General features: G+C 53.4%; 1 protein-coding gene across 1 annotated transcript in view; it reads left to right on the top strand.

Moving 5' to 3' along the window:
- Positions 1-11,500, top strand: part of MAMLD1 (mastermind like domain containing 1) — a 70,030-nt gene extending 58,530 nt beyond the window's left edge. The window contains exons 4-6 of the mRNA XM_021713239.1: positions 7,282-7,366; positions 9,295-9,868; positions 9,917-11,500. Of these exons, the coding sequence (XP_021568914.1) occupies positions 7,282-7,366; positions 9,295-9,868; positions 9,917-10,409 (1,152 nt within the window). The 3' untranslated portion in view covers positions 10,410-11,500. The remainder of the gene's footprint in view (positions 1-7,281; positions 7,367-9,294; positions 9,869-9,916) is intronic.
- Positions 11,501-12,675: the final 1,175 nt, after the last annotated feature.

Here is a 12,675-nt window from a genome sequence, read left to right as displayed (position 1 = left end):
CTCAGGACGTGGCTGTTGTGAGATTTGCACTTGACTGTTGGGTTTTGCACTCACCCTGCAAACCAGTTTCGAGTGTGTGTTCTGTTGTGGGGGTGGTCGGTGGGGTGGGGAAGGATCGGGATGGGTCAAAGTCATTGCCAATGAACCAACTATCTGACTTATTTGTATTCCCATGTTCAACAAGACAGTGATGGCTCGAGGCAGGGATTTTTCGTGTGAGATCCACGGATGGGTACTAAGTGGCCCAGAAACTCCCCTAAAATTATGTGTAAGATGTTTGTGGGCTAGGAGGGACACCGTAAGTGCTTTCTGTGGAAAGAGATCATAGTTTATAACGGATTCTCCAAGGAGTCTGTGACCCAAGACAAACTAAGACCACAAAGTTGTTTGGTTTGGTTTGGTTTCACCAGACCAGTTGGGGAGGGAGATAACCACAACACCCCAGCGACCCAGTTAGGCGGTCAGGGCAGTGACAAGATCAGTCAGAACCATTTTGTGGTCAAGCAGCTGATGGACTGTTCAATCGGTTGTTGTAGACTCATGTAGACAAAGCCTGCAAGCTTGGGGAAGCCAGGCACCCCCAGGTCAGCCTCGGGCGACAGCCCCCATCCTGCCAGGCCCTGGGGAGTGAGTCCTTCCTGCCCGGCAGCTTCTTTGCTCATGAGCTGGCCCGAGTCACCTCCTCGCACAGCGCCTCAGAGGCAGCGCCCTGGGGCGGCTGGGATCCGAAGGCCTGGAGGCAGGTGTCCGCTCAACTACTGCCTAGCTGCGACGCCGCAGGTAAGTCACTGTCCCCTGAGCCTCGCTTTCTTCATCTGTCAACGGGCGCCGTCCCTTGTTCAGCCTGTCCGCCTGCCTCACAGGGGTGTTGGGAGGAACACAGGAGGTGACAGCTCCGAAGGCCAAGTTCTGTCCGCCCATGCCCTCATGTGCTTCCTGGGCCTGCTTCCCGGCATCCTTTGGCAAAGGGACAGCCCAAGCAAGCAGAGTGTTCCAGGTGCCTCAGTTTCACCTCCAGGGAAACGAGTGGGGGATGTCCCGGGTGCAATTGCTCTCGCCCTGTGCCCTACGCCTTCCAGCACCCCATTTCCTTACCTGCCTGTCTGTCGCTGCGGCCACACTGGGAGCCCAAGGGGGACAGGGACCATGCTCCTGCATCTCCGAATCCCCCCACCCGATGCCTACCCGCCTGCCTGGTGCCTAGTGGGTGCTTGGGAACCGCCTCTCCTGCCAGCAATCCACTGTGGACTCTGCACCCCACCCAGGACTCCCACACCCCAGAAGCGGGACATTGGATTGCCCTACTGGAGGACTGGCAGTCCAAGGAAGGCAGGCAGAAGGAGTCTGAGCCAAGCCCATCCGAGAGGGCTGTGAGTGGGGACCAACCTCTAGGTTCTAGAGTCTAGAAAGAATGGCTTGACTTGCCCCCAGAGTCATTTTAGTGGTCATGAGAGCAAGATGATGGACACCAGCCAGAGGGGGCTTTTGCAGGGAATTTCATTTGGATCATGGAGTTGTCACTGGGTGCATGAATTATCAGTGTGCACAGGCTGTCTGCCCTATCTGCAGAGAAAACTGGAGGCGTGAGCATTTTCTAAGTGATAGTGATCAGAAGATGGTCATCGAGCTGAAAGGGCCCCCGGGATTCTGGCCTTTAATGGAAATTCTGCTTTGGTACGTACAGCCTTGTTCTCTTTATGCTGCCTGCCCTGGTCTGGAAGAACAAGCCGTGCTTTCCGTTCAAGGGCTATTGATTTTTCTCTCTCTCTCGGAGTCACAGCTCCTCAGCTGTTCACTCTTCAGCTGAAACCAGAGAAATCTTGTCCAGCGCGGAGCTACCAGGGAAACAGAACTAGCAAAATGGACAGAGACGCCATCCACTCAGGATGTCACTGTTTCCACCCTGGTCTGTCGTGCACTTCCCTGTCCTCGGAAGCCGCAAACGAGAGGATGCCAGCTAGTTTGCCTCGAGAATTCCTAGCCCCACCTTTTTCTCTCTCTTCCCAAGCCAACGCTTTTCACCCAGCAGCGCAGGGCGAGGCAGATGCGTGACCCCCAAATCTTCTCTAAGGACCTTGGAAGCTGGCCCCACCTGTCGAGCTGTGAGGGACAGGCCCAACACTCACTAAACGTTCCCTCTCAGCACAGCCACCTTGCCAGTCCAGCCTGTGAGTCAGAGGATGCAGCCACCACAGGGGAAGAAGAAAGGCGAGCTGCAAAGACATGTGTTTCTTTTGCCCGGGGATCATTCCCAGCATTTTAACCAAGCCCCTCCTAGACCCGCCGAGATTGAGGACGGGTCAGAATAGAGTCTACACAGTCGTGAGTCAAGGGCAAAGACAGAAAAAGGAGGGGAAAAGAATGACCTACACAGATCCCTGCCATTCACTTCTGATGGCATTTATGTTGTGAAGCCCCCAATGACACCTTCAGACCAGTTCCAACCTAAGGGTGGCCCCATTACCGTGGGGGAGGTCCCTAGCTCCTGTGCCCATGATCCAGAGGGGCAAGGAAAGATACCAGCAGGCCGACACCGCCCCAGGTTTGGCCTGATGTCGAGAATGGTGTGGCGAGTCCCAGTTTCCCTGTCAGGGCCTCATGCCTTGACCTGAGGCTGCTGCCAGTGTCTGCCCGCTCCACTTCTCCTCTCCCTCCTGGGTTGTTATTAGAACATGATCTTCTTTGATGGATTTACTCGTGTTGCTTGTAAACTCCATGAGGATAGAGACACATGGTGATATCCCTGTGTCTGGGACAGAGCCTGGCCCATAGTAGGCCAGTGAAAAATTACTGTCGACTGGCCGACAGAGGGACTGGCTGGGCTGTCATGTAAGCCCTACCTTCCCATTGGGTTTGGGGGCCCCAGAGTCACCAAGGCCAGCATCCCTCTGCCTGCCCTCTGGGCAGGGAAAAGCACCTTCGAAAGGGCAGGTGTTCAGTGGGCCCCACTCCAGATCTTGGCCCTGGCAATCCACGGACAGAAGCGGCCTGATGCCTCACTCCCAAAGCTCCTGCAGGCATTCGGGAGAAACTGAATCACAGGCTCTGAGATCTAGGAGGAAGCTAAGGTACCAATCAAAGCTTGCCTGCCACTCTTCGTAGGAAGCCTCTGTAGTTTCTGATGGGTGACTGAGGGGAAGTTTTACAGAAGCGCACTCATCCACACTCCAGCTAGGCTTTGGGCAGCAGCATCTTCGTTGCTGTCATCTATGGGCTATGGCCGGCCAGATCCCATAGGTCCCGGGAGAGGGGGTCACCCACATAGGGGTGGGGACCGCAGAATTCAAATCTCAATATATGGCGGTCCCATGCAATACGCCATCTTCCTGTCCTTTCAAAGGAAAAGTCAGAAGGGTGGGTGAGTTGTTTCAATTCTGGCTTCCAAAAACTACAAAAGAAGGAACTTCTCCTTGTGAAGTAATAAACAAACAAACCCACGCGAGAGCTTATTGACCTTTGAGACAGATAGCTGTGTGCCCTCTGCCACATAGCAGGCTGGCTCTGTGTGGGGACACTCACCGGGCAGTGTCTACTGGGAAAGGAGACAGGAGTTCCTTAGGGGGAGTGAAGTGAGGGCATTTCTCCCTCTCTCTCCCTTCTTCTGTCCTCCCTACTCCTCCCCTCCCCCTCCCCTCTCCTCCTTCTCCTCCTCCTATTTCTCTTCCTCTTCTCCCTCCTCCTCCTCCTCCTCCTCCTTCTCCCTCTCCCCCTCTCTCTCTCCCTCTTCCTCCCTTCCTCCAACATGCTTTATACAATAAGGCTTTGGATCTATTCCCTGCCGTCCCCCAGAAGCTATTTCATTTGAGTCCCCCTCCGAGTCAGAAGGCTCTTCTCCAGGGGATCATGGGGCGATAACTTCCATCTGAATCAGGCTGAAATCCAGGAATATGTTGTGGGCATCTGTGTGTGTGTCCTGCTGATCACCTGCCCTCTGCCTCTCCCCAATTAGAGAGCCCTTTTGCCTGATTAAGTGGTTGAATTAGTAATGAGATCACTCTTCCTCTGCAGTGGTGAGAAAGAAGCTTCCAGGTGATTGCACTGGGGTAAACAGGAGACATGACCATGTGACGGCTGGTGGGTGGAACTGGCACAGGGCCCGGCCTGATCTTCTGGCAGGCTGTGTATTGGGCTTAGCTGTGCCGATAGGCAGTGGTGGGGTTTGGGCTGGCCTGGCCTTTTGGCTCTCTCCTGACCAGCACACCAGATGAGGCACTAGCCCTTCCGTGAGCCCCCAGGGACAGGTAGGGGCTTTCGAGCTTCTTGGACATCAGCATAAAGCTTCCAGAAAGGCAGCTCCAGAACTTCCAAGGTTGCCATCTTGGCTGAGACACGTCTGTGAATGCGATCCCTTATCTGAGGGAGACTGGGAGGGAGTTTGACAGAGGAAGAGCCTGGCCTGCCTTGGTGCTGGCCCCAGCCCTAGGGAGCCCATGGTAGCCACCGTGGGAGAAGGGCACCTGGGATCACACAGGGCCCACCTGTCAGTGCTGCTTGTCAGTGTTACCTGGTACAATAGGACCGAATGCCGAGACAACTGCAGCTTTAGAACATTGAGTCATTTGACGACCTTCTCCCTAAGTTTGCTTATAAAAGGTCACACAGCCTTGGCCATCGTTCACAAGAAGGCAGAGTGCGAGTGTCCCAGACACTAAGCAGCAATGTTCAGCCCCTGTTTCCTCCTGGTCACTGAAACCATTTGTCATTTCCTGTTTTCTCCATTTTCCAACGATTTGCATTGTCAGTGTCAATGGCAACAACTGTTTTCTTGGGGCTTATCTTTGGAGCATACTGATTCAGAACAAAGAATGGGAGTCTCCTCTGCAAAACAAAGGAAGCCTCCTCCTCAGGAGGCCTGGAGACCGCCCTTGCTCCTTGGCCAGGGACAACCAGACCAGGGTGGGAGCAGAGGACTGGCGGTACCCCTGGACACCCCAGTGGGGACGAAGAGCCCACGGAGGGCCCCCACTCACTGGCGGCACCCCAGACTCAGGGGTCCTGCAGAGCTGGCCACCAGCAACCAGGCTTGGTGTCAGTGGTGCTGTTTGGCCTTGGCAGTTGGCGTAGTGACACGCTGACCAGCTTTGCCCTTAGACTCTCGGGCGCTCTGGGTCACGTGCTTCCTGGGGCGAAGACTCACCCATACCCGCTGAAGCCTGCCCAAAGCAGCCTTTTCCTTGTGCTTGCCTCAAGCTTGGCTTTCTCTTTCCACCTCTCCCTTTGGGCTTGTCTGCCCTCCCCTGCTTTCCTTCTGGTCGCACTCCCTAGCTGCCATCTGCCCCTGCCCCTCACGCCTGCGCAACTGTGTTATTTGATGAAACGAATGAGGCAAGCAGTGGGGATGGAGTTAGGGTCGGTGGAGACCTAGCAGGCCACACAGGAACTTATCCCCAGAAGTGGTGGAAGCACTGGTCTGCAGTTAGGAGACATTGTGTTTCCTAGCTGTGTCGCTTTGGGCAAGTCATTTAACCTCTCTGAGCCTCTGCTGTCACATCAGCAAGCTGGGATATACTGTAGGTCTGCCTTGTCTTGGGGCAAGGAAGAACAGAGTGAAAGATCTGCTTTCAGAAACGGTCACCCGCCTGAAAAGTCTCAGACAGAGCCGGTTGGTGTGGCCTTGGGTGGTCATGTGACCCCCGTGCTCTTTGGTGTCCAAGCGGGGGTGCTGCCAGATGACATGAAATCAATGGGGGCAAAGTGCCCAGTATGGTGAGCTCTCAAGAAGGCAGTCCCCAACATGTCCCCTGCCACCCGCCAGTGCTTCAGCAGATAGAGGGAAACCCCATGGGGCAACTGAGAAACGGTCCCTATCACCCCCCACAGCAGCCCCCATGGAGGGGAAGACAAGGACTGGGACAGGAAGCCCGCAGAGGCTGAGATGGAAAAGCAAATCCCAGTCTGGTGAAATCGCTTCTGGTGTAGTCTTCCCGGTGCCATGTGTTTGTCCTCTCTGTCTTGGCAGGAACTGAGGCCTGGAACTGCTGCCAGGCCAGAGAGCCGGGCACACTCCCAAGGCCGGCCCTCTGCCCCTCCCTCTCTCCCTCGGCCCCACTGAGTGCAGAGAAGGGTGCCCAGAAGCCCCTTGCTGGAAAAGCAGACGCTACACCGGCAGCCTGTGTGGAAGGGTCGAGTCTTCTGGCATCTGGGGGGACACAGGCCAGACAGTGGACTTGGGGCATTTGCCCCCTGACAAAGCTGCCTTGGTTGTTGAAAAGGGGAGACACTTGGTAGCAGGTGAACGGAGATAGCTGGGCCGCCCCAGCTGCGTGGGAGGGGACGTCAAGCACTGGACTGGGCGGGAGACCCAGGTCCCCGGTCATAGCCTGGCACCGATTGGCTGAGGGTCTCGGAGTGAGTCGTGCCTTCTCCAGGCCTGGGGATCTTCATCTGGTTCCCTTCAGGTTATGTTCTTCCCCTTGGTCCCTTGAGCCCGTCCCAGACTGAGTGCTTGGGACCATGGCCCTGAAGCCTGACTCCTCCCCCGCCCAGCTTTGGCAACAGGAAGCTCCTCCTGATTACCTATGCTCCAACCAGTCAGGAGAAGGAGGGAAAGCTGGCAGTGGGTGTTTGGCTACTCCCAGTGTTGGACAGTGTTTCCATCTGACCATGTGATCGTCCGGCTGTTGGTGCCAGGACCACCCGGAACTAACCTCAGTCCTTCCCCACAGTCCTTTCCCCATGACAACCCTGCAGAGGCTGGGCACCCACCATCACCCCAACTTGCTCTGCCATTCTTCGTCTAGGTGACTTGAAGTCCAATGCCTACTGTCAATGCTTACCAGCTTCTGAACACAACCAATCCATCTGGGTCTCCCCGAGACTAGCATACCCAGGCTCCCGTCAGCACTGTGGGTATGGTCTGGCCAAGGCAGAGAAGCATAGGACTGTCACCTCCCTCCTTCTACATACTCTGCTTCTATGACTTCAGTCCAATGTTACATGTGTTCCTTTGGTGACCACATCTCACTGCTGACCCATCCTATGCAGATGGACATCCAAAATGCCTAAATCTTGTGTGTGTGTTCTTGCTATTAAGTGCTGTCTCTCTTGCCCCATCCTATGCTACTGCAGTTGGTTTTTTTTAACCCAGGTGCAGATTCCTACTTTTATTTCTACCTGTGGAGTTTTGCTCGGGTGGTTGGGACCTGCATGCAAGTGTGTGTTGGTGTGTTCACTCATGCTTTCTGCTACACCAAACCAAGTCCTAGGTCCCCACTCAGTGATCCCAAGGTTCCTATTTCTTGGTAGCTGTAATCTAATACATCTTTCTCGTCTTCTGTTTAGCAAGAGAAGCAGAGATCAGGTCTTATGGCAATGACCCCTGAAAAGCAGAGTGCGTGTATCGCCCAACAGATGAGTCAATTTCAAGGTAAGTAGTTAAGGTCAATGTTCCCAGAGGGTGGCGGGGCTCGTGTGTAGCGATGGGGTGAGAATTCGTTTCAGAGTAAGCAGTAACTGTTTCTAAAAGCATTGAGGGAGAGAGGGAGGGCTCAGAGTCACTTAAATAGTACCCAGGATGGATTGCTCACACTGAAAACAGTTCGTCCAACTCTAAGAGCAAGATCCCCGTTGAAAACTGGGTCTAAGTGACTCCAAAGTCACTGTATAATTCAAGAGATTGATTGAGCCAAGTCAGGCCCCTTAAAGCAGTTATTCTCAATGGGACAAAGGCACACCCCCTGAGGTGTGGATCATAATCACCTGGGGGCCGCCACATCACCCGGAGTTCTGATCCTGCTTCACTCCCTTAAGCATCCCTCCCCCACACGCATCCCTCCCCCACACACATTCACACAGTGCTGAGTGACCTTCCATTTCCAATGGCTTCCTGGGCCATCCGTCAGGGACAGAAAGGGGAAAAGGGACTGAGGAGTCTCTGCTTCAGAGTCTGTGTCAGAGGCTCTTAGTGCCTCTTCAGATAGCAAGGGTCGCCACCCTACTATGACAGCTATGAATGTAATCAACATTTATTGGCCAGGGATACCACAGTTAGCAAAAAGCCAGTCAGGCATGGTTCCTATTTCGTGGAGCTTACAGACCAGCCCAGATGTCCTGAGTTAAGCAACACTCACAAGCCAGAGGGGTGACATTGGACCAGGCCAAGGGTACTCCGGGGAGCACCGAGCACTTGTTGGCTCCCCACCATGGCTCCTCCATCTCATCCACCTGCCCCCACCCCATCCCCTTGCACCTGACACCAGCCAAATCTGTGTCCCACCTACGTAGCATGGAGTGGCACGTCAGACACACTTGAGCTGCAGGAATAGTGCAGACGAGTTTCAGGAAGCCCGGTGGCCTCTGGAGGGCCAACCTTATGAGGCCCGATTGTAACCTAGTTGAAGAATGGACCCATGCCACGGTAATAAAAGAACCTAGGCACGGTTACAAGACAACAAAAATGTATTCATAATTACGAGCATGGACTCTAAGGAAGGGAGGAGTCAGTGAGACCTGGGCTTGCATCCTGACTGCACTGTCTCCTATCTGACCTCAGGGAAACCATGTAACTGCTACAGGTCTCAGTGTTCGCCCCACAAAAATGCCAGCAGACATGGGCCACAGTGGATATTGGCCACAGTGGGTGCTCGTGACGATGAGGAGGTGCACGTCCCACGTAGGCAGCTGGGATCCCACGGCCCGGCTCGTGCGTGGTGTCTCTCCACACCCAGGTTCTAGAGAACTCGGGGAGGCCAGAATGTCGACTCTCACATTTCGACATTTGGAAAGGAACCCCACTGCAGTTCAACTGAACAAACATTGTTTGAGCCCCAGATCTGTGCTCAGAGACTGTCTAGGGGGGAATAAAACACCGTCTGCGCTCGCTCTCGCCACACTTGCCATCCCGTGTCCTGTCCGCCAGGTAGATAAGCTGAGACACTGAATTAGCTTACCTCCTCCAGTTCATCTCCCCCGTTCCTTCCTTTCTTCTACAAAATGCACACCATCAGTCAAGGGATGATTCTGGGCACTTCACGCAGAGCCCTTAGTGTTAAAGCAGACACAGACCCTGGCCTCGTGGCGTCCGGTCTCTTTGAACGGGCATACAGATCAGCCGGCATTTCAGTCCCACGTGGTCTGCTCTTGGTGAGCACAGGCCTCGAGAGTCAGGGAGGGCTTTCCAGAAGAACTGCAGTCCAGGCTGGGGTAGGGGGGAAATGAGGGGAGTTGAGAGGAATTGGGGAGCAGGGATGGCTCAGTAGGGAGCTGAGGTGGGAGTCGAGAAGAAGTCAGTGCTGGGTCACAGGCTCTCTCCTCCAGTGGCTTCTGGAACTAACCTCAACTTCTCTCTTTCTGTAGCCGTCCAAGAACAATTCACCTCCAAGTCTAGCCAAACCAAGGCAAGCCCCTCGTCCTGCCAATATATGATGCCACCCAGAACTGGACTCTTCCAAAACCATCCGAGTCCAGGAATGATCCCACCCACCGGGCGCCAGAGTCTTGAAGGCATGGACATGATCTCCCCAACTCCAGGGAAGCAACAAGGAATTTTTGACTCTGGCCCCCGGTTTCCCCCACCCTCGAGCTTGGGCCAGAACCCCCTGAGCAGTCCTGACTCTGTCTGCCAGCGGCCGCAGAGTCCCAAGACCACTAGCCCAGGATTGCCCCTGCCTGGGTTCTGTCCCGGCCCCCTGGGCAGCCCGTCCCTGAGTCCCCACCAGCCCAGTCAGCCCAGTGTGCCAACAGTATCCACTGTATTCAATAGTGCCGCCTGGTTCTCAGCGACAGCTGCTGAAACCGCAGCAGTTTCAAGAGAACCACTCCCAAGCCAAGTAGATACTAGCCTTCAGCCACATCTCGATAGCAACTCCATCTTTGCCAAGGTGTCTGTGAAAGTGCCCCCGCTAACCCCAGCGTCGCAGCAGGCAGCTGTGCTCCCCCACCAGTTGGCCCCCGGAGGCAGGCCTGACCAGAAGGTGAGCGCTGCCCTGGCCAACCCCAGCTTCAGCCTGCTGGGCAACCCAAGCCTCAGACAGAGTCCGGTGCGGGGCCCCGTGCCTGGACCAAACCCCACCAAGTCCCTCCAGCAGGGTGTGGCCAGCTTCAATCCCATGAGTCCTGTACAGGGCTTCGAGCCACCAAGCTACGTGGCTGCTGCCGCCGCTGCTACTGCCTCTGTCATTGCCGCCAGCCAGCTTTCAGGTCCGTTCAACCGGACAGGCACCCCCCTTGAGCCGCCACCCGACAGCTTTTTGCCCCAGCCCCCACTAAACGGTCTGATTTCACCACCTGACTGTGGTGAGGTGGATTTCATTGAAGCTCTCTTGAAAGGCTCCAGCGTGGGCCCAGATGAAGACTGGGTGTGCAACTTGAGGCTGATCGATGACATTTTGGGACAGCATGCCGCTGCCCAAAATGCCACAGCCCAGAATGCTAGCCAACTCGTGCAAGATGTAGAGGCGGTTGAAATCTGAGCAGTATGTCTATAGAGAGTCCCATGTTGACGTCACTCTAGGGAGTGGTGAGAATCCACGGCCAATTCCCACCTGTCTCCAGACAGTGGCACTTGTCTCCTTGTCGTGATGTGAGTAGTGTCAGCCTAGGCCCATTCCTCTCTCGCTACCTGTGACTAAATGGAAAGCTGGTGATTTTTCAAGCTACTTGTACATATTTGAAAATTTTGTAAATGTTTTTCCTAAACATTGATGACAGAAGTATTTATACTTCGTTTTGTGACTTTGTAAATAAAGTGGCGGCTTTTGTTTCGGTAGAGTTGTGTTTATTATGCATTGTTTTGTGTTTATTATACATTGTTACAAATACGCAGACTGTGTTGTTCGCTCCAGTGATACCTTGTTAAGCTAGGTGGCTGAGTCGCTTCTGGTTTTGACATAATGAGCAATGTGGATGTGACCAAGAGGTGTTGTGAAACTGACAAATGCCAAATTTAAAAACACTTGGCCATTTATTTCCATTTTCACTAAAATTTCTATCGCCTTGTGTGATTCTGAATCTCTTTTGCAAGCTTTCCGTCTCTGCTAGCTCTTTCCTAACGAGCATTTACAACAGAAGCTGCTTGATTGTCAAGTGCCCCCAGAGATACTTTGCCAGTAGACTGAGAGGGTCTCTAGATTTCGGAGCAGTGCACAAGTAGGTGTCAGCTGAGCACTGTCTGAGTAGTCCACCCTGAGGAACGACAGTGTCTTCCTCCCATCATCATTCAGACAGAGAAAGCCCCAACTCGTGTGCACCCTCTCAGGGCTTGAAGCCTTTCAGGATTTGTTTTGACGTAAGGTTCTGTGGTTTGGGGGGGGCAAACGTCTGTAAACATTAATAGTTGATTTGGGGTTTGTCTTTGATGGTTTCTATCTGCAATTATCGTCATGTATATTTAAGTGTCTGTTATAGAGAATCCACACCCACTGTCCTGTAAACTTTTCTCAGTGTTCAGACTTTGTGTAATCCCGTTTTAATTGACACCTCGTATTTCGCCTCTATATTTGAAATTTGTTTCGAGCCAGTGTGTTTTTTCTTCGTTCCATAATAAACAGCCAGGAGAAAAGTGCCTCCATGTTTTCATTTTTCAAGGGAGTATTCAGGGCCTACAAACCCAAGTCAGGAAGCCTGCTAATGTCTTTAGTCCTCTCAGAAGCTGCCTGATGTCTTGGTCACTAAAGTCACTATGCTGGGGGCGGGACAGGGGAGCCTTGCACTGAGAGTCCGTCCTCCTGTTGCCCTCACCAAAGACCACACTTGGCCTCCTTCAGGGAGACCCTGCCACCTCTGAATGTGGAGCGAGAGTGCAGCCGGCAGCATTGAGCTCATTACTTTGTTGACTTGATCTCTGCATGGGGCCCCTTAAATCTGGGGAGACCATGCAGCCCCTGAACCCCGAGGAGCAGTGAGATTCTGAAGTCCAGGGCCCCTGTGATTCCACTAAGTGCCTGACACACCCAAATAAAGGTCCACTCTTCCATGTAAAGAATGCCTATACACGGGAAACTATGGCGGGGGAACAGGGAGGGGAAGGGAGGTGGGATTAACGGTAGTCCATATCTGTCTGGGGAAAGGGGGGCACACCTCATCAACAAGCGTACCTGCCCAACGAATATTTGTATACATAACTCTTAACTGTAGCCCACAATTTTAAAATAAAAAATATATATTAAAATTTAAAAATTAAAAAAACATTTTTTTAATTTTTTAAAAATTTTAAAAAAGAATGCCTATACAGAGTGGCTTCGCTGGGGAGGGGTGGAGGGGGACCCTGAGGCAAGTGACATGTCATGTCTGCTGCACAAGAGAATGAAATACCCTCACTTCACAAAGACAGCCACCAAGTTTCTGATGACACCACCAGGCAGCTGAGACCTGTGCCTCTCCCACAAAGTGGCCGGGACTTCACCGATGAAGCCTCATCTCCCCAAAGATGGGGAGGGGGTTAGGCGAGACACACACACACACACACACACACACACACACACACACACACACACCTTACGTGCTATGAGTGCAGCCAAAGCAACAGTTGAAATCAGATATAGTCAAAATCAAAAACATCATCACATTTATCCCTCTAAGTGACTGGGAGAGTTGATATTCCCACCTCTAAGGTACAAAATGACCCCTGTCATGCCAGCTTTCCAGGGCTGAGGTCTGGAAATGCTCTAAGAAGATGCCCCCAGCCAGCACTCTCAATGGCCGTGATTAAGGGCAAAGGTTGAGGTACCCAGGCCTTTT

The sequence above is a fragment of the Carlito syrichta genome, unplaced genomic scaffold (assembly GCF_000164805.1).
Source record: "Carlito syrichta isolate Samal-C Ts95f unplaced genomic scaffold, Tarsius_syrichta-2.0.1 Scaffold304364, whole genome shotgun sequence".
NCBI lineage: Eukaryota > Metazoa > Chordata > Mammalia > Primates > Tarsiidae > Carlito > Carlito syrichta.
The sequence above is the reverse complement of the archived record's forward strand: the minus strand, read 5'-3'. Positions and strand labels throughout refer to the sequence as shown.